The sequence below is a fragment of the Syngnathus leptorhynchus genome, chromosome 14 (genome assembly GCF_054491065.1).
Source record: "Syngnathus leptorhynchus isolate UIUO chromosome 14, UIUO_Slep, whole genome shotgun sequence".
NCBI classification, from domain to species: Eukaryota; Metazoa; Chordata; class Actinopteri; order Syngnathiformes; family Syngnathidae; genus Syngnathus; species Syngnathus leptorhynchus.
This window is the reverse complement of record NC_141208.1, coordinates 580,208-598,303: the sequence shown is the minus strand read 5'-3', so window position 1 is coordinate 598,303 and position 18,096 is coordinate 580,208. Positions and strand designations below refer to the sequence as shown.

Here is an 18,096-nt window from a genome sequence, read left to right as displayed (position 1 = left end):
GTTGTTTACCAAATGAATTTGGGATGGCGCGGCGTAATGAACGGGACAAATCAGCCGTGGTGCCAAAAGCGTCACGGTCTGATTTAACGTCACTGTTTACGTCGAAATAAAACACAGCCAGGTGTCTTGGTACAAGTTGGGATCTGGACAAAAGTATTGGGACAGGTTGCGCCACGTGAAAATACAAGGAAAAAACGGAAGACAAAGCATTTTCCTATGGAAGGCATATACCACGCAATTGAAAGGCAAAGCAATGAGACGATACGTGCAGCTAACTTGAAATGAAGTAGCCGCAGGGCAGCGCAGTGCCACTGATTGCAGGTTTCCTTGTGTATCTGGAAGCAGTTTATTCACTACCAAGCAAAATGAGAAGTGACAGAGCAATCCAAATCGCGTCACCACATGAAAATAGACCTTTGAAAGCTTCACGTCTGCCAGGTTATTCCGCAAACAAATTACAATATCAACTCTTTTCCGTCCTTTGTACGCACTCAAAGTTTTCAGCATGTTTACACGGAAACGACGTGATTAGATTTAGGGCGAGCGCACGAAAGGATTTCACGTGTTTACATTTGCCAAATGCCTTGGAGATGTTTTACTTTCTCAATCTTCCAAATTTGTGTGACTCGTCACATCGGAGGATGGAGACAAGATAAAGACAATTTACGCAAGTACAAACAGGACAAGGTCACACGGGGGGGGGGGGCTTCGCTGAATTGTTCCCTCTGTGTGCTCAGCCATCTTTCCATGACACACACACACACACACAGAATCTGTCATCAGCATCAAATCAATACCCATAGCGTTTGGCGTCTGCAAACACATTACAATGTGTGTGTAGTTGTATGTGTGCCCCTTAGCGTGTAGTAATAATAATAATATAAAGATTCAATACAGTAGGCCCGACGCAAAACGAATGCTCAATATGACGCAAAGATTGAGCTTCAGCATTTTGAAACTACACCTGGAATTCCAATTTCACATTCTTTTGGTTCATCAAAAGTTTTCTTCATAAAGTCTGAAGATTGTAAAGCGTGGGTGGTCCCTTTTGCAAAGTACCATCACAGATGTGACTTCTTCCCTTCACGCAATATCTTTCATTCTTATGATTTTTACTATTATTAGCTGTGCTTGCGCTATTATTTTTCAAGGGGAAAATATATCATTGCACTTTGCACATGCTTGAATGAAACAGTATGTCATTCACAGAAATTGTAGCTAGCGCATTGCGTCCTGTGAATCTGAGAAGTGGACTTTTTGCTTTTCTACAAATGTTGCCTTTGGCAAAGCTTGAGAGAAATCCACTTGACTGGACCCACAAGTCTGCCGCGAGCGGAGGAGAAACACGCAGACAGACCAAGTCGGCGATATATCTGTCGCTACCGACACTATTTGGCATTTTTCCGATATTGAAAACGAGCACGCGTATGAAATGATATCATGCCCAACAAATACATCGTATCAAAACGCTGCAAAGCACCAATCTCCAATATTAAGCAACCAGACTCAAGTGGAAATCAAAAGTCCCATCAGACTGTTTTTAACACATTTTTGAGCATCGGTAAATACGTGCAGGCAGAAATGGGCGTTCGCTCCGTTGTGGGAGTGAACACCGCCCATTCGCTTGCTGGCCGATGGAAGCGTCGTCTCACTTTCTCTTTAAATTCAGTGCAGGAGAAGCTGAAACAGACTCGCTGTTTCCGAAAATAGGGGGGGAAAATGCACAATGTTTCCCTTCTAAGCACTCAGATCTTGATTTGAAAATGCTGCAACGTGCCGTGACAGTCGTCCAAAGTGTCCAACAATGAGCCAGTTGAAGGCTCGAACAGTGCGGCTCCAAATGTTGGGCCGACAAGATCTTGCGGTGGGAAATGCTATTTATTTTACCTGGTGACAGAAGTACGGGAAAACGTCCCCCGTCTACATTTTCCTCTCAGCGGGAGCTGGAGTACATTCTCACAAAGGCTCCATAGAATTAGAACTCAATCATTTGTTCAAGGGGTTCTTTCTTCTTTTCTAACTGATTTTTTTTTTTTTTTTTTCTTGAGAGAGAGAAGCATCTCCTAGCAAAATGAAATGATCTCTGCACTTGACGTTGGTTTCATTCACCATATTTTGTGGCTTTTCTGGTCTGTTTATCTTGGTGACTTACACAAAAAGTATTGTTAACCATGTTTTCCTTTTCTTGAAATGCCATTCTGACGTATTTTCTTAACAAAGCATTTTTTTTAAATACAGCATTTATCAAATGCTTGTTTATGTTGCAGCTACTCTAAATGACATTAGCATATTCAAAAAAAAAAAAGGAATACATTCTCTTTTGAATAGATGTTATTCTCCTCCAGATTTCTCCCACATTACGCTTGGTTCACTGAAGACTAAATCGTCCATAATAATAGCTTTGTGTTGAAGAAAAGCAAGCAAGTGCATTTGTGAGTCAATTGAGACAAAATCTTCCATTTTATACTTCAGTATGTATAAATGTTAAGACATTTTTGTTTAGTGGTACACCGAAAGATTTTTTCCAAAGCAAAATAAGTGGCTTGGCTCAAGAAAATGTTGGACTTTGAAAAATACATCTGTGCATCTGGGCTAGCATTCTATTAGATACACAGGTTCATCCACAGGTCATGTTGCACGTCATGAGAAAGCCACCATTTGGAAAAGGCTGCACTTTTTTGTTACAATTGTGCCCATAAAAGTTGTCCCGGTGAACCCAACGAGGTCAACTCGTTTGCGTGACGTTGCTAAGAAACACCATAGAGACAACATAGCTTGTTCAAAAAAATCAATCAATCAAATGATGATTTGTTTTCCGTAATCAGCTTTTTTTTAAAGTTGAAAACTGCTCTAAATGGATTTATATGCACATTGGTAACGAATGGGATTGCATTCTTTCAAAGTCATTAGTGATTTACACAGGGAAATGGAACCATTAGTGGCGCTGTACATTTGATACTGTTAAACGGTTTTGGATTTTTCAATGATATTGTAGATATACGATGGCACCTTGACTTCTGTACTGAATTGATGAATTGAATTGATGAATTACATCGAGTCAATTGACGAGCAGACTGCAAATAAGTGGCACCACTGGTCAATTGAAGCATATCCTCCCTCCCTCCACCATAGAGCGAGCACTCAATTGCATTTTCACGGGTCGCCGCACGCCATCACTCTCACCAAGCACAATGACACTTTTCGGCTCGTAAGTTTGCCCGAGATGTTTTTGGAGAGCCACGCCAGCGTTTATTTTGGTAGATGCATACTGCCACCCTATGGACCTGACATGAAGTTTTGTCAGCGGCTCAAGTAGGTACTATAAAATCCTTCAATCTGATCCAAGATGGCTTGTTGTACATTAATTTACTGTACTATCAGTAAATCCATTTAAAATATAAATATACAGTTCACAGTTCTCAATGTATCTATCAAATTAGTTGTTTGATCAACTATAAATGAACTATAAATGATGTGATTAGGAATTATTATTATTCTGATGCACATTTGTTCTTGTTTTTGTTATTTTACTTCATTTAAAAAATCACCTAGGCGCTCTGGTCTGTGTGTTTTCAAACTAAAATATGAGACTCGCCCGCCTGGTCGATAGGGGGCGACATTCATCTGTAATGGTCTCGATCCAGTTTCAGGGGAAGGGAAGGGAATGTAAGGGAAGCCACATTCATCCAACATGGCGGCTGCCGTATTGGCACGACTCGGCGTCGATGTCCTTTACAATAGTATGTGCGCTCCCAAGCAGGTATTGTACTTCAATGTTCCATCTTTGTCGTCTGAACTGACGTGATACTCTGCTATGGCGTGTTTCTAGCAGTTTGTGAATACTGTGTGCAGGCACTGAGGGTATGTTGGGGGGCTGTGGAGCAAGCAAGGGCTTACTATGTTGACTGGAGGATGCTGAGGGATGTCAAGAGAAGAAAGATGGCCTTTGACTACGCTGATGAGCGGCTGCGGATCAACTCGCTGAGAAAGAACACCATCTTACCAAAAGAACTCCAGGTGGCCAATGCAACATAACCTTCCTACATTGATACACTGCTTGCTATGTAGGATTGATGGCTGTTGGACGTGGACACTCCTCCTTGTCGATAGTAACAGTTTCATGAAGTCAAGCACACATTTTGTTGAAAGTTCACACTACTTCAAATGTTCTCGAAACCTATTCTAGGAGTTGGCAGATAAAGAAATTGCAGCATTACCGCGAGACTCGTGTCCCGTGAGGATCCGCAACAGATGCGTCATGACCTCCAGGCCACGAGGAGTGAAGCGCAGGTGGCGACTCAGCCGGATTGTCTTCCGTCACATGGCCGACCACAACCAATTGTCCGGCGTCCTGAGGGCGAGGTGGTGACCCTGGAGGACGACGCCGGTGAACGCATGGGAAGGTGTTCAAGGAATGGATGATGACAACAAGTGTTTGATTCTGAAACGTGTGCACATCTGGTAGCAACTCACGAGACACTTCCTGACTGCATAGTTTAGCTTTGAATGGAAAATGGGACATTGTTAAGAAATCTTATCCCTATTTTGTGAATGGCTTATTGGAATAAACGTTGAAATCATGTGCAGATGCCATCTTAACGTTGAACTTGAACACGATTGAGCGGTTTCCGGCCGGTTAGCCACTTGTAATAGCACGTGTATCCGATGGGTGGCAGTAGCGTCCTCACCATCTCGTTGGGCCGCGCCGCAGCTTGGAGAAAGGAAGTCAGCGTGGCGCTCCGCAATGAACGCACGCACTCACATGACTAGCGGACCTGCTACGTAGTGGCTTGCGTCGTTTCGCGTAGCGTAGCGTAGCGTAGCGTAGCGTAGCGTCGCGTCGCGTCGCCTCTGGAAGCAAATCGAAAAGAATACACCATCCACCCGAACGCTACATGGATCTAACACAGCAGGTACAAAACATGTTCTCAACTAGATTCAAGGCCTTTTGTTGACTCAGCCCTTTCCTTTTGGGTGACAGTGACGCTTCACTTCCTTGCTTTCCATTTGAATCTCCTTCAGTGCGGCGAGTTTGTGTAAATATTCCCGCTGTGGCCCTTTGGTTTCCCTCAAGCGTCCATCGAGTCACCTCAAACAGCTCGTGTTTGCTAGCGAGGTCGTTTGCCAGAACATTCGATCAAGCGCCTCATGGCCACAACGCGAATTCAAAGTGCGATCAAGCGATGTATTTCGTTTTCGATCAACCAACCGCATTGGGATTTGACTCGGTCGCACATGTACCAAGACGCAATCGAAACGATCATCGGAACGCATTGATCAATTGTCTTGATCAATTGTCTATCATTAAGGTCGCGAATTCATCGATTGTGAAAACGATTCAATAGCTCTTGGTTGTTTGATCAGCCTCAACAATTTGGAAGTTTTCACTTCCCACTGACAATGTGAACACAGATCAAGCAGTTGGAGGCAGACTCGGCGGAGCTGGGTTCTCTCGCCGAGAAGGCGGAGAGGAAGAGGGTGCAGGAGCTGCTCAAGCAAGAGCAGAAGAAGGTTGAGAAAGAGCTCGCCACCAAGCGTCAACAGCAAGAGCAACAAGCCCGCAGACAGAGCGACCCGGCGTCGGCGTCATCTTCCAAGGCGGTGTACACCGTCAAGATCAGCAATTACGGTAACGGCGCGGCGCGGCGCAGCGCATGGGAAGGTGTTCAAGGAATGGATGATGCTATGCACATTGGTGCAGCGCTCGCCAGGGTTTCCCTTCCATTGGCGGCTGCAAGCGTGTGTGTGACGTATGTTGCAATCCCATACAGCGTGGGACCAGTCGGAGAAGTTTGTGAAAATTTACCTCACCTTGAAAAATGTGCACATGATTCCATCTGAGAAAGTGGAAGTCCATTTTACAGAAAGGTATGTGGAGAATTTTGTTGTCGCCCGAATTTGTCGCGCCCCCGATCGGGGCTGTATCGTTTCTTTACCGACTGACCGCTTGTATGCTGTAACTGCTGCAGGTCATTTTCTGTGCTGGTGAAGGAGCTTGACGGAAAGAATCACCAGATGAGCCTTCTCCATCTATTGGATCCAATCGACGAGGAGAACAGCAGCACCAAGGTGATCCGTTTTCCTGGCTTGGCTAGTCTTTGGTTTGACAATAAAAAGCAATGTCTTGAAAAGCCCCGTTCTGCCACCCGCAGATAAAAACAGACATGGTTGTGATCATGTGCAAGAAGAAGGCCACCAAGAAGTGGGAATGCCTCACCACAGTGGAAAAGCAATCCAAGGAGAAAGAGTAAATTGTTCCCTAATTTAACACAAGAGCCATTGGGATGATTTGGAACACAACTAACCTTTCTTCCCGTTGACAGGAAGCCCAAGGTGGACGACAACGCCGACCCCAGCGAGGGCCTGATGAGCATGTTGAAGAAAATCTACACAGACGGAGACGACGAAATGAAGCGAACCATCAACAAAGCTTGGTCGGAATCACAGGAGAAGAAGATGAGAGGAGAAGAAGGCATGATGGATTTTTGAGTCGACATTCCACCGGGGCGGGACTACACGAGATCTGATTGTGACCAATGGAACTTTCATGACATCGTCTAAATTTTGGCCTAAATGACCTAAAGAATATACGACCCGTGTTGAACATGTTCTCATTTCGCTTGGTCCAAAACAGCACGTTCAGAAAACCACCACTTGTGTCCTGTACAACAAGTACGTATTGGTAGCCACGAGGTTGGAGCGGTTTTCAAAGTTACTTTGATGTCATTTGCGATTGTCTTTTTCATTCATTTTTTTCATCACATTGTTCTTCTTTGACCCTTTTCTACTCGAAGGATTGTTAGCCATTCCAGTCATTTTTGCTCTTCTCACGAGAACATTTTTCAAATCATCTTGTTGTATTGGATTGTATTTCATCACAAACTAACTCACTGTATTCACGTCCCAAAAAGTCCACTCTCAATAAAAACCGACAGGTGGTGCCGTTGAGCCATGTTTCCAGAGCATAAATACGCAAGACTATTTCCATGGTTTACGATACAGTACTCGTACGCACGTCGAAACGCGTTGTAGTCGCACTAACGTAAGTTACCGTACAGTAAATATGAACGCGAAACGTTTGCCGTAAACTGACGTTATAATAACTATGCGACAAAGCTTTTGTCCACTAGACGGCAGCAGTGATTTGAGCAACTTAAGTGGGTTGGGTGACTTAGGCAGGAAACGAACGTTGCGGCTAGACCATTCCACAATGCAACGTGTTGTACTTTAAATCAGTAACTATGTAGAGACTTTCAGATCAAGACTCAATTTTGTCTGACTTTTTTTGTCGTAAAACACAATAAACCTTTCAGCGCACATAGTGTAAGACCAGCACAACCAGTTGAGCAACACACGTAGAAGGACACTATAACGGTCTTTTCTTCCTATCTTTAGTGAAGAATGACTAATATTAGTGCCGTACTGATGAGCTGAGATCTTTCAATGAATAATATATAAATACTGCTCTCATGTGGCAAATGTGGGTACACAAGAAAAGCGCACCACAGAGGCTATTCGACATACACAGTGATAAAAACATTGTGATTTTTTTAAAATTCTACTTTATGTTATTACTTTAGGCTTTTATGAATCCTATTTTTGCACATTAAGATACACAACACTTATTGGGTTTTTTGTTGTTTGTTTTAGGGGGAAGGCTGCGACGGATTCATGATGTTTCCATTCATTTCAACGGAAAAAGACGATTTGAGGTTTGCGGACTGACTGAATTCCTATCTCAATGCAAAGCAACTTGTTTACGGAACTGACAAGGTATATATATAGTCGTAAACATAAAAGGTCTACGCGTTCTTTTCTTTTCTTTTCTTTCCATTCACATTTCTCTTTGATTTTGATTGGCATAGCTGTCCGCCTAACCGCGCCCAGTTTTGTGACATCACCAGCGCCTATAAATAGTCATTGTGGTGCTTTCTGCGCGTTCATAACAGATGGATTGATCGACACGAGCGGACGACCGTCCATCAATCCGTCCGTCCACCCATCCATCCATCCATCCATCAGTCCGCCCCCTTCCCGAACACACCAGCTTCGCTTCCGAATAGGACTCTTAGTGTTTTTGCGTGTGTTTTGTTTTCCGCCTTGAATGGATCTGGGTTGTTTTACGGCGGCGCAGCGCCTGTCGTGCCACGCCATGAATGCGGATTTCACCACGAAGCCCGCAGCCGAAGGAGCAGCGGCGCAGCAAGCCGGCGCTCCGGGGGCCAAAGCTGGCCGCTCGAAATCCGAGTCTGCCAAACCGGAGCTGGCGCATGTCATAACCGACGCGAGAACGGGACGCTCGTACAGTAAAGGGAAGCTTTTGGGAAAGGTACTTACTTGAACGTGTCATTTCACTTGTATGTCGTTGCCATGTTGTATGTGGACGGACGGACGGACGGACGGACGGAATTGCTCGCTCGCTCGCTCGCTCGCGGCTGTGTTGCAGGTGTGTGCAATGAGTATAGCAAGGTGTGCCAGTTTTGGCAGAAAATGTGGAGGGCTTTTTTTTTCTTCCTTCTACCCGACATACATTGCACCTCCAAAGATGCATTTTTCTTTTCGTCTATTCATTTGCGATGATGATTATTATGTGGAGAAATAGCCATGTCATCGCTCGCTCGCTTGCTTCGCTGCTGCCAAATCATGTCTGGCCTGTGAGATGCCGCAGAGCCGTCGACAAACGTCACTTTCACGGTTAATGAGAATGCAGCAAGCCTGCCGGCCTGCCGGCCTGCCATCGTCCAATTTTTATTTTTGCATGCAACTGACGCTGGTTATGCCCGCCCGAGGCTGAAAAGCATGACTTGTATCTGCTTTTTAAAACGCAAATGTCTTTTGAATTCAATTGCTGTTTGGCCGAGCATGTAATCGAAGCTAAGGGTGGCTATTTCACTCGTCCCCCCCGTCCCCCCCCCCCCCCCCATGTGGTGCGCCAATCAATGTTTGGGATATGTTAGGGAAAACGAGAGGTTCATCAGAGCAGTGTATATGGATTTCCCCATATTCCATCTGTTCATTTCTCCATTTTCCTTCCCAAGGTTTTTTTTCCCTTTTTTTTTTTTTTTTTTCGAGTCGTCCATCAAATGATGTTTCAACCTTTCTTTAATGTAACCTAGTGGTGGCAGTTTCCGTCATGTGTGCAATTTAAAGTCCCTCGTGCAGTGGATGACAATCAAATGAGATTCCCTCATGATAAAAAAAAAAAAATCTAACACATTTTGCTGCTGCTGAGATATAGGCATGCTAAAAAGCAGGAAGACTTTTGCCACAAAAAAAAATGCGCACATTTCACTTTTTCCTCTCTAACTCTTCCAGTTCATTATTGCCTTGGGAAGAAAATGTACTCATTGCTGTCAATGGGAATTTCTAGGTTCAATGAAGGCGTGTGTCGCTCCTGTGCTAAAGTTATGCAGGTTATTTCACCTCATTCCAGTCTAATCACTACTCTTCTTCTCCCCAAGGGCGGTTTTGCACGATGCTACGAGATGACGGACCTGTCTAACAACAAAATGTTTGCCGTCAAAGTCATTCCGCAAAGCAGGGTGTCCAAACCGCACCAGAGGGACAAGGTATCGCCGTTCTTGTTCCTTGTTTGAACGTCCCCTATCGCAAAGGAAACGGCGACTCACGGTCTCCTTTTATTTCGTGGCAGATCACCAATGAGATCGAGTTGCACAAAACCCTGTCGCACAAGCACGTGGTGAAGTTCTCTCACCATTTCGAGGACCAGGATAACATCTACATATTTCTGGAGCTTTGTAGTCGCAAGGTGAGTTGTCCGGAATTAGCCTCTGCGCATTCAACAAATGCAATGTGACCGTTTGGCGCAGTCGCCGTTGTCTTCCCGAAGGTTACGGCCGTCGGCTCGTTGCTTCGGCTAACCCCCTCCCTTCCCCCGACAGTCACTGGCGCACATATGGAAGGCGAGACACACGTTGACTGAGCCCGAAGTGCGATATTACCTCAGGCAGATCATATCGGGCCTCAAGTATCTCCACAGCAGAGGCATCCTGCACAGAGATCTCAAACTAGGTATGGCGGCAGGGGCGGGGCAGGGGCGGGGCAGGGGCGGGGCAGGGGCGCTGCTATGACTGGAATGTTGCAAACGTCCATCCAAAGTATCTGCCGCGCTGCGGAATGCTGACTTTGGAGGAGGGAAAAAATGCTTGTCTCTTTTCCAGGCAACTTCTTTGTGAATGAAAACATGGAACTACGATTGGGAGATTTTGGCTTAGCCGCCAAGCTGGAAACTGTTGAGCAGAGGAAAAAGTAAGTTTGTTTTTAAACTATCTCCCATATTTTCTGCTTTTGGGATAGAATACCAATAGCATTGCCTGCCATTTCTACCAATTGGGTGATGACGCACAATGTTACGCAACATTCACTCTGCGTTTCTAGTTCAAGGTGTGCAGTTGAATCAAATGGCTTACACCATTTTTTTCTGCCCAGTCATGCACACTTTCCCAATCACTGAAACCGCTTTGCAGATTTGACACTTTGCCGTGGAATAGCAGAGTGTCAAAATCGTTTTTCTGTCTCTCCCTCCCTCCCTCCCTCCCTCTTAGGACCATCTGCGGAACCCCCAACTACTTGGCCCCCGAGGTGCTCAACAGGCAGGGCCATGGCACCGAGTCAGACGTTTGGTCCCTCGGTTGCGTCATGTAAGTCGACCCCGTTTGCGTAAGCTAGCACGTTTGTGTCGGTCGGCCTTGAAGTGGTTCCGTGTTGGAAGAGCGTGCTGGAACAAGAAACGGCCAACGTCCTCGCTCAATTGTGAAACCAACCGGGACAGAATGTGCCCTGTCTAGCTTGGTCTAGACTACAGCCTGGGGTTCATTTAAGGCCACGGGAGCATTTTATAGCGGTCGGTGGCATAGAAACATGACATTTGACACTGCCTGGAAGAGGAAAAAACAAAACAAAATAAGAAGCCCCTCTCACTTACTTGTTTTCTGGGTGCTGCAGACAAGTTAGTCGTGAAGTTGACCCGGCGGCTTTCCTCTTGTTCAGGTACACGTTGATGTGCGGCAACCCGCCCTTTGAGACTCTGGACCTGAAAGAGACGTACAAATGCATCAAGGAAGTTCGCTACAACCTCCCCTCTGGGCTCTCGCCCGCCGCCCAGAAACTCATCTCGGGCGTCCTGCAGAAAACCCCAAGCGACAGGCTCACGCTGGATCAAATTCTCCACCATGAATTCTTCACCAAAGTAATTATTCACCAGCAGCGAGCATCAAGTGTGAGGTCACCTGTGCCGCTAGCAGCACTTAACTAAGGGTCTTTCTTTGTCTGCGGTCCCCCGCAGGGTTTCACCCCCGACAAACTTCCCCCCAACAGCTGTGTAATGGTGCCCGAGCTCCACCCCCCCAGCCCGGCCAAGAAATTCTTCACCAAAGTGGCCAAGAGCCTCTTTGGCAAGAAAAAAGCAAAAGGTAAATAAAGCGCAAATATGTCCATGGGAATGAATTGTCTTGAGACGAGGCTGCTTGTGTCTCGCGGGAACTGAAATGCATGGGTGGCTTTGTCTCGCAACTTTCATTTTACGTCATCGTGTTGCAGTGGAGAAGGCGCCATGCGAGGAGAAGGAGGACAAAGATATTTCCAAGCTGGTGTCCGGCATCGTCAAGTGCTCCATCAACCGCCAGATCAGCTACAAAACCGTGGGCCCAAATGAGGTAGGGCTATTTCACGGCATTGAGATTTGACTTGAGTCGCCGCTGTGAAATGAAGGTCTACTCTCTCCAGGTGCCCACCGCTCAGCCGGTCAGCTCGGTGCCTCTGGAGCAGACTGCGGCTGAGGAGGAATCCAGGAAGTCAATCTCGCGTTCCTTCAAAGGCACCATGGCTAGCAGCTCTGAACGTAGGCTTGCGTTATGTCGCTTTGTAATCATTCCACTGAGTTGAAAGGCAACATTCATTCTTTTTTTTTTTTCCCCCCCCCCCAGCGTGTGATGATGTCATCACTCCCTCCGTTGTGGCTGAATGCGCCATGAAGGTTCTCAATGGCTGCTTGGCCGTTATGCCTGCAGGTAAGCAACGCATGGCATGGCATGGCATTGCCAAAGAGTGTGCTCTTTTCCTGAACCTCGGTTGTCATTTCCGCAGCCGCCAGAAACCCGCCGTGCCTCTCCGGGCCACAGTCCTTCCTGTGGGTCACCAAATGGGTGGACTATTCCAACAAATACGGTTTTGGCTACCAGCTGTCAGACCAAAGCATCGGAGTGCTCTTCAACGAAGGAACGCACCTCAGCCTCTGCGACCAGCGCAAGTGAGTGCCAAGCCTCAGCCGATAGCGTTCAAGAGTTAAGAAACACAAATATTGAGTGAGGCTTTGTGGTGTTCCCCCCCCCCCCCCCCAGGACGGTCCACTACTGCTTGACTAACAACAAGCACTTTAGCTTCCCGGCGAGCTCGCTACCGGAGCAGCTTCGGAGCCAGAAACAAATTGTAGAGCTCATGGCCAACTACATGGAACAAAATCTCATGGAGGTATGAGAAAATGAAGGGCAGAGTTAACAATCAAGTCCAGATGAGTGACTCTGTTTGGATGACCGACCGACAGGGTGGCGATATTCACTGTCATGAGCAAGTTCCTGGTCCTCCTCCTCTGCTGCTGCAGTGGGTGAAGACTGACCACGCGCTCGTCATGCTCTTCAACAATGGAACGCTGCAGGTTCGTCAAAAGCCTGACAAAATAATAATGGCAGCTGGGGAAACAATCGTGCGACTTGGCCCTACACGTACGGCAGGCGTACTTTTTTAGTTAGTGCTAACCTGGCGCCTGGTTAAATTTAGCAACTAGTAAATCAAGTGGGGTTTTTTTTTTAAATTCTTTCTTTTTATGGTGTTACTGAGGTGTTCACGCTTCTGTGACAGCCTCCAAATGGTTGTCACTTTTCAAGTCGCTGATTTATTGATTGATTTTTTTTTTTTTTTCCTTCCACATTCCAGAGATGACTATTTGCAACTGCACAACAGTTGAACAATATAAGACTCGCCATTTGGAAGACTTTGTAAATATCGACGTCATACCAATGAGACTGGGCAAAATTAGTTCAACAGTACAGTGCTACCTGTTTTTTTTTTTTTTTTTTTTCCCACCTTTTTGGCGTTTTTGAAACTATTCCACCAGGGAAATGTATTGGAATTTGAATCACTGCATTGTTTGTAAATGAGCCCCCAAGATGGCTGACTCCATTCTCCTCTGCCTTCCTTGCGTCTAGGTGAACTTCTACACAGACCACACCAAGATCATCCTGTCCAAGTCGTCGGACTCGTACATGCTGACCTACATCAGCCGCGAGCGCGTTTCCTACACGTACCTCCTCAGCATGCTGAGCGAGATGGGCTGCACGGCCGAACTGCGGCACCGCCTCCGATACGTGCTCCATCTCCTGCAGCACCACGCTGATGCCTGAGGAGGAGAAAACAAAGCAAATCAGACTGGCCAACTGTGACTTTGGAGGCTTTATGAGCGGTTGACAGCAAGCAGCCAGCTAGCGCCGTAACGGGCCTCGTGTGGACTGGTGCCGTACGTGGCAGCTGATATGATACTTCTGGCCATTTGGATCAGATGTCGATCGTCTTGACCTTTGGGGTCTGTGCCTGTCCAGACAACGTCTAATGATTGGACACTCCATGATGGATGCCAAAAAAAAAAGTTTAACCGAACTATGGATTTTCCTTCTACTTGGTTGCATGGTGCCAATGGAGCCTGCCGCTTTGCGCCTCTTATCGATTAGTTAGTGCTGGGTTTGGTGTCTCCATGGTAACTAAACACTTTAAATTGCAACTTGTATTGGTTAAACACACGGTGGTGGTGGTGGTGGTGCTGCTGCTGCTGCTGGTGGTGGTGGTGATGATGTGATCTTTTTTTTTTTTTTTTTTCTCCCCCTTCCCTCTGCTGCTTCCAGACCTGTGGACACTGCACTTTTTTTTTTTTTTCTATTTCTTCAGTTTTTACAAAATAATGAGCCAGCAATAGATCACGCGCCGATCTTGATTTACCTCACACGCACATATGACATTCCTGGCCGTATTTAGACGGTGAGGTTTGGCGAGAGCCTTTTGCGTTAATGGCTTCTTCTGCCTCATTGTCACCCATTTTCTTGATGGTACACGGAGTAGTTAAGGGGCTAGGGGTGAGACACCATAATGCACAATTTTTGTTTTCTGGAAATCCATGTTTTGTTTTGTTTTTTTTAAATCTATACCCTCACCAGTTTTATTTGATTTTAATTCAATACCAAAAAGCCTGTTTACTTTTAGTTTGATTCTCGACTTTTTAATTGACACATAGGTTGGGTCGGGGAAACTGAAGAAGGCGAGGGGACAAATGAAGGAGAGGGTGAAAAGTGCCTTTGTGAGGGATGTCTGTATAGTGCAATAACAAGCCTCATTGGTGAATGTCAAGCTGACGGCTTTGGCACCGGCGCTACACTGTCAATACCTAAGCTTTTAAAATGAACCCGCTCTCTCTCATCAACGTATAATCCCCAGCAAGAAGAAAAGCTTATACGCGTGCGTCTTACTGTGACCCTTTTCCGTTGGTTTTCTCCACCCGAGAGTTTTGTATCCTCAAAGCTGTGACCCCGGAAAGCAAAATGTCTCGTCCGAGTGTCGTGTTTTCAGAAACATTGTGAAAACGAGTCTGATGATCAAAGTCTTTATTTTTCTGGCTGTTAATTTATTTTTTTTATTTATTGAGGTTTTTTTTTTTTTTTTTATTATTTATTGTGTAAACGAATGGTCTTGACACAAGGTAATGTTCAATTCTGCTCACACTTTTTGTATTGTATTGTATGTGGGGAATGGGACAAAAATAAAGTTTATTGAAAAGGAAATGGTTTCACTCTTTCAACAAAGTGCTGTTTCTCACTCAGCAAACTCTAGTGTCTGAGATGTAAACAGTTGTCCCTAAATGATTAGCGCCGGATCTTAAGGACCGACATGAAAGTAGGCCAACGAGTTCTGCAACTTTGAGTCGGCTGTGGAAATGTGCTGATTTGCCATCGTCAAAATGTCGACCTACTGTCTGTCACATTCTTAGCCCATGTGCTTTTTAGTCGTGCATGTTCAGTATCCACAGTTGCTCAATGTGGAAAAAATGGAATTCCAAATGTGCCGTGTTCTCAAGAACAAGACAAAACAGATTGAGGTTAAGACCTTACACTATGCCATGAGCAACAAGGAGTCAGTCAAATCAAATCAACACAAAACAAAGGAAGCAAAATGAAATCATTTCTAAAAAGCAATGGAAGGTAGATGCAACAAAGGCGATATAGTACACGATAAGTAACTCACAAAAAACGGAAGTAAGCAAGTCTTATAAAGCAACTCGACGTGATAGAAAGTAACTTGAGTTAGGCAAGTAAAGTGTTAGGAGATGGATGAGAAACACTTGTTTTGGGAAAGGTCCATGTGAGTTCAAGCGGGACGTTCACAAACAGCAGAAGCCTGTTGGAAGTCCAACCCAGTGGGTGGCATGTGGGGAAGGGATGCTCTTCCTTTTTTCACGTCCGTGCTGATGTCACACTCGTGCCGTGCATCACTTGTGCACGTCACGCCGCCCGCCCGCCAGGAAATGTGTGTTTCCTTTTGAACATTCCCCTCTGCCCCTGCGTCCCATCAGCAGAACAAAGAAGCCCGGGCAGACGTTGGGCCTGCTAGCAATCTGCTGTCTGCCAACCTTGTGGAGATTTCAGGAGAAATGCTTGTTGTTTTGCAGCCTGCCTACTGCTTTCTTGATTTGCCTCAAGTATGGCTACGCTTGCTAGAAACACGGCGCTGGTTTGGCCTGTCGAGGATCTGAACCAACCGGATCTTCCTCAATTCTATTTTTGCCTCGTCGTTGGATGTAATGATCCACTTTCGCGGAGAGAGCCAAAAGCAAAGAGTGAGCTGGCCAGGAAGTCAAACATCTGGAAGCAGAGACACCAAGATGATGACGGCGGGGTTAGGGTTAGGCCAGACATCTAAGTAGGGAGGGACAATTTCAGCTAATTACTAACTTGTGTTTCCTCAAGAGTTTTCCCTCGTGTGTGTGTGTGTGTGTGTGTGAGAAAGGCCACTGTCATCATGCCCTTGCTTCCTGTAAATTCCAGGCCAGGCTTTGATGGTTTCCTCTCATTTTTTGACTCATTGCTGTCGCTTTCATCAGCTTTCTTTCCCTTCCCACCATTCTGCGTGCGATTTTTCCTTCTTTATCGGAAAACTGTCCCTTCCCATTTTGCCAACTGCTTCTTCTCTTCTTGCCCCTTTTTTAAACTGTGACAAGATTTCGAGTTGACCTTTTGAGCGACGGCGGTTCTGCCATTCACATCTTAAATGTGTGATCATGCCCATTTCTTTATTTTTTTTTTTCAATCTCCACTTTTAGACACATCTTCAAAAGCGTTTATTTTTTCACTCTTCAAAAGTGCGGACGTCCTGCTGTCGATTTGCCGGAGCATGGCCGAGCCACACGTAGAAAGTGTTTGCATGTGGAAAGACCTCAACTATTTATAGGTTGGCGGGCAACGACTTTGTAGAAAGATCATCGAAGATTATCACACATCCTGTCTCACACACACACACACACGCAGAGAAGAACACCACCCACATAGAGCAGGAGTCACACAGATAAGTTACTCGTGCTGCAGAGGAAGTTACTAAAGTCAGCGACATGAAAAAAAAAAAACAAAAAAAAAATGTTTACGTTGCTATGGAATTGCTTTCTGAGTCAAAAGATTTCAAAAGTTCAAAACATTTATCATATGAGATGGGAAATTAAAAGAAAGAGAATGAATGACATGTTGTTCGTAAGGAAATCCCCACCCAAAAAGTCCTTTTTGGGTGATGAATGGCAAAGGCGATGTCAGTATGGCTGCACTGTTTTTCAGCTTTTCACAAGGCTGGCTCTTGAGCCTCTTGTTTTTTTGAATGAATGAATGAATGAACGAATGAATGAACGAATGAAGGCTCAACACGTCCTCCCCCTTGACTGTAGGTATATTGAAGCAACCTTGAGCGCGAGCCTGTTAATCCATGAATGTCTCCGCTACTGCTGACGAGACCAAGTAATGCGCAGCTTGAAGAACAGATGAGCAAAAGACGGCCAAAAGACAGCCAGATGACGTAACCCGGCAAAAGATTTGGGGGGGGGGGAGGGTTGAAATGTATCCTTGCGCCCAACCGCCCACCCACCCCAAAGAGGGCACCCGTGGCATCAATATAGTAATAGCTTGTGATATGTGTATTGCTTACTCCCCAGTCATCAGCATCATGAGTGTGACCAAGCAACACTCACATGATTGAATGAGCTCATTTAGAGTGGAGCGGACCGCTCATATGACCAAGAGCCTTTGTGTCACCATGCAACTTTCAGCCAACGTGGCAAAATTCCACGTGTCTACTTTCGGAATTTCTGGGTTTGTGCGTGGCTCACGTTTTGAAACAAAGTGCCATTTAGTCTGAGACTTTTTAAGGTGCATTTCCTCAGCCCGGGAGGGAGCGATTCCATCGACACGGAAGCGCTAGAAGGCTTTCTTTTTGGTTTGAACATTTGCCAACATGATGCATAAGAAGATCTAACGAGGATGTCACACCTCAGTACCTACAAGTTGTTGTTTTCATTTCATTTGTAATGAATGTTGCGGAAAGCCACTCATGTGGCCGGCCTCATTCGTAGAGTGAGGGAGGCCCTGTGTTGCTCCACACTTTGTTTTCATTTTTGCCTCATTTGTCTGTCTGCTTTGAAAACCTACTTACTGATCCATACACTTTCATACATTAAAGGATGCACCATGGGACATTTAACGTGGCGGCTCATAGGACGCGAAAAGCTGGGCGGAGACACACGAGAGATCACGCCATATCTATTTATAGATTTGCTCGGTTTTCAAGAAGAAGCTGTTTTGGAGATGTAATCAGATGCTGACAAATTGGAATTTTATTGGATGGTAGTCAGGTGTCATATCAAGTGTGGAGGCGAGCCATAATAGTTCATTTTCATTCCGCTGATTTTCATATCTGCTTTTTATATTTCCCTTATCAGAAAAAACAAACGCTATTTCACGCGTATGAGCAATTGGAGCCTTGTTTTGCCACTGTGCATGC

General features: G+C 45.6%; 3 protein-coding genes across 3 annotated transcripts; all 3 read left to right on the top strand.

The window, feature by feature from the left end:
• Positions 1 to 3,608: 3,608 nt before the first annotated feature.
• On the top strand, positions 3,609 to 4,586 carry mrps14 (mitochondrial ribosomal protein S14). The gene is made up of 3 exons (XM_085930660.1): positions 3,609 to 3,760; positions 3,853 to 4,017; positions 4,187 to 4,586. Exons 1-3 carry the CDS (start codon positions 3,692 to 3,694, stop codon positions 4,367 to 4,369), a joined length of 417 nt encoding a protein of 138 aa, XP_085786786.1. The 5' UTR covers positions 3,609 to 3,691; the 3' UTR covers positions 4,370 to 4,586.
• Positions 4,587 to 4,749: 163 nt separating this feature from the next.
• cacybp (calcyclin binding protein) lies at positions 4,750 to 6,948 on the top strand. Its single transcript, XM_085930659.1, has 6 exons — positions 4,750 to 4,913; positions 5,413 to 5,629; positions 5,772 to 5,868; positions 5,970 to 6,069; positions 6,153 to 6,247; positions 6,324 to 6,948. The coding sequence occupies exons 1-6, from the start codon at positions 4,896 to 4,898 to the stop codon at positions 6,487 to 6,489; spliced, it is 693 nt and encodes a 230-aa protein (XP_085786785.1). The 5' UTR covers positions 4,750 to 4,895; the 3' UTR covers positions 6,490 to 6,948.
• Positions 6,949 to 7,958: 1,010 nt separating this feature from the next.
• plk3 (polo-like kinase 3 (Drosophila)) lies at positions 7,959 to 14,836 on the top strand. Its single transcript, XM_085930476.1, has 15 exons — positions 7,959 to 8,329; positions 9,462 to 9,569; positions 9,653 to 9,769; positions 9,903 to 10,032; positions 10,182 to 10,269; positions 10,566 to 10,661; positions 11,011 to 11,209; positions 11,306 to 11,432; positions 11,560 to 11,675; positions 11,746 to 11,860; positions 11,946 to 12,029; positions 12,106 to 12,268; positions 12,360 to 12,489; positions 12,563 to 12,673; positions 13,224 to 14,836. The coding sequence occupies exons 1-15, from the start codon at positions 8,105 to 8,107 to the stop codon at positions 13,416 to 13,418; spliced, it is 2,004 nt and encodes a 667-aa protein (XP_085786602.1). The 5' UTR covers positions 7,959 to 8,104; the 3' UTR covers positions 13,419 to 14,836.
• Positions 14,837 to 18,096: the final 3,260 nt, after the last annotated feature.

What these genes read in the sequence shown, in the direction of transcription:
- plk3 (XM_085930476.1), top strand. Translation starts at nt 8,105, where the DNA reads ATGGATCTGGGTTGTTTTACGGCGGCGCAGCGCCTGTCGTGCCACGCC. An exon ending in AAGGGAAGCTTTTGGGAAAG is followed by an intron (nt 8,330 to 9,461) that starts GTACTTACTTGA and finishes CTTCTCCCCAAG; the next exon opens with GGCGGTTTTGCACGATGCTA. An exon ending in TCAACAATGGAACGCTGCAG is followed by an intron (nt 12,674 to 13,223) that starts GTTCGTCAAAAG and finishes CCTTGCGTCTAG; the next exon opens with GTGAACTTCTACACAGACCA.
- cacybp (XM_085930659.1), top strand. An exon ending in CGTCAAGATCAGCAATTACG is followed by an intron (nt 5,630 to 5,771) that starts GTAACGGCGCGG and finishes AATCCCATACAG; the next exon opens with CGTGGGACCAGTCGGAGAAG. An exon ending in AAGCAATCCAAGGAGAAAGA is followed by an intron (nt 6,248 to 6,323) that starts GTAAATTGTTCC and finishes TCCCGTTGACAG; the next exon opens with GAAGCCCAAGGTGGACGACA.
- mrps14 (XM_085930660.1), top strand. Translation starts at nt 3,692, where the DNA reads ATGGCGGCTGCCGTATTGGCACGACTCGGCGTCGATGTCCTTTACAAT. An exon ending in GTATGTGCGCTCCCAAGCAG is followed by an intron (nt 3,761 to 3,852) that starts GTATTGTACTTC and finishes TACTGTGTGCAG; the next exon opens with GCACTGAGGGTATGTTGGGG. An exon ending in TCTTACCAAAAGAACTCCAG is followed by an intron (nt 4,018 to 4,186) that starts GTGGCCAATGCA and finishes AACCTATTCTAG; the next exon opens with GAGTTGGCAGATAAAGAAAT.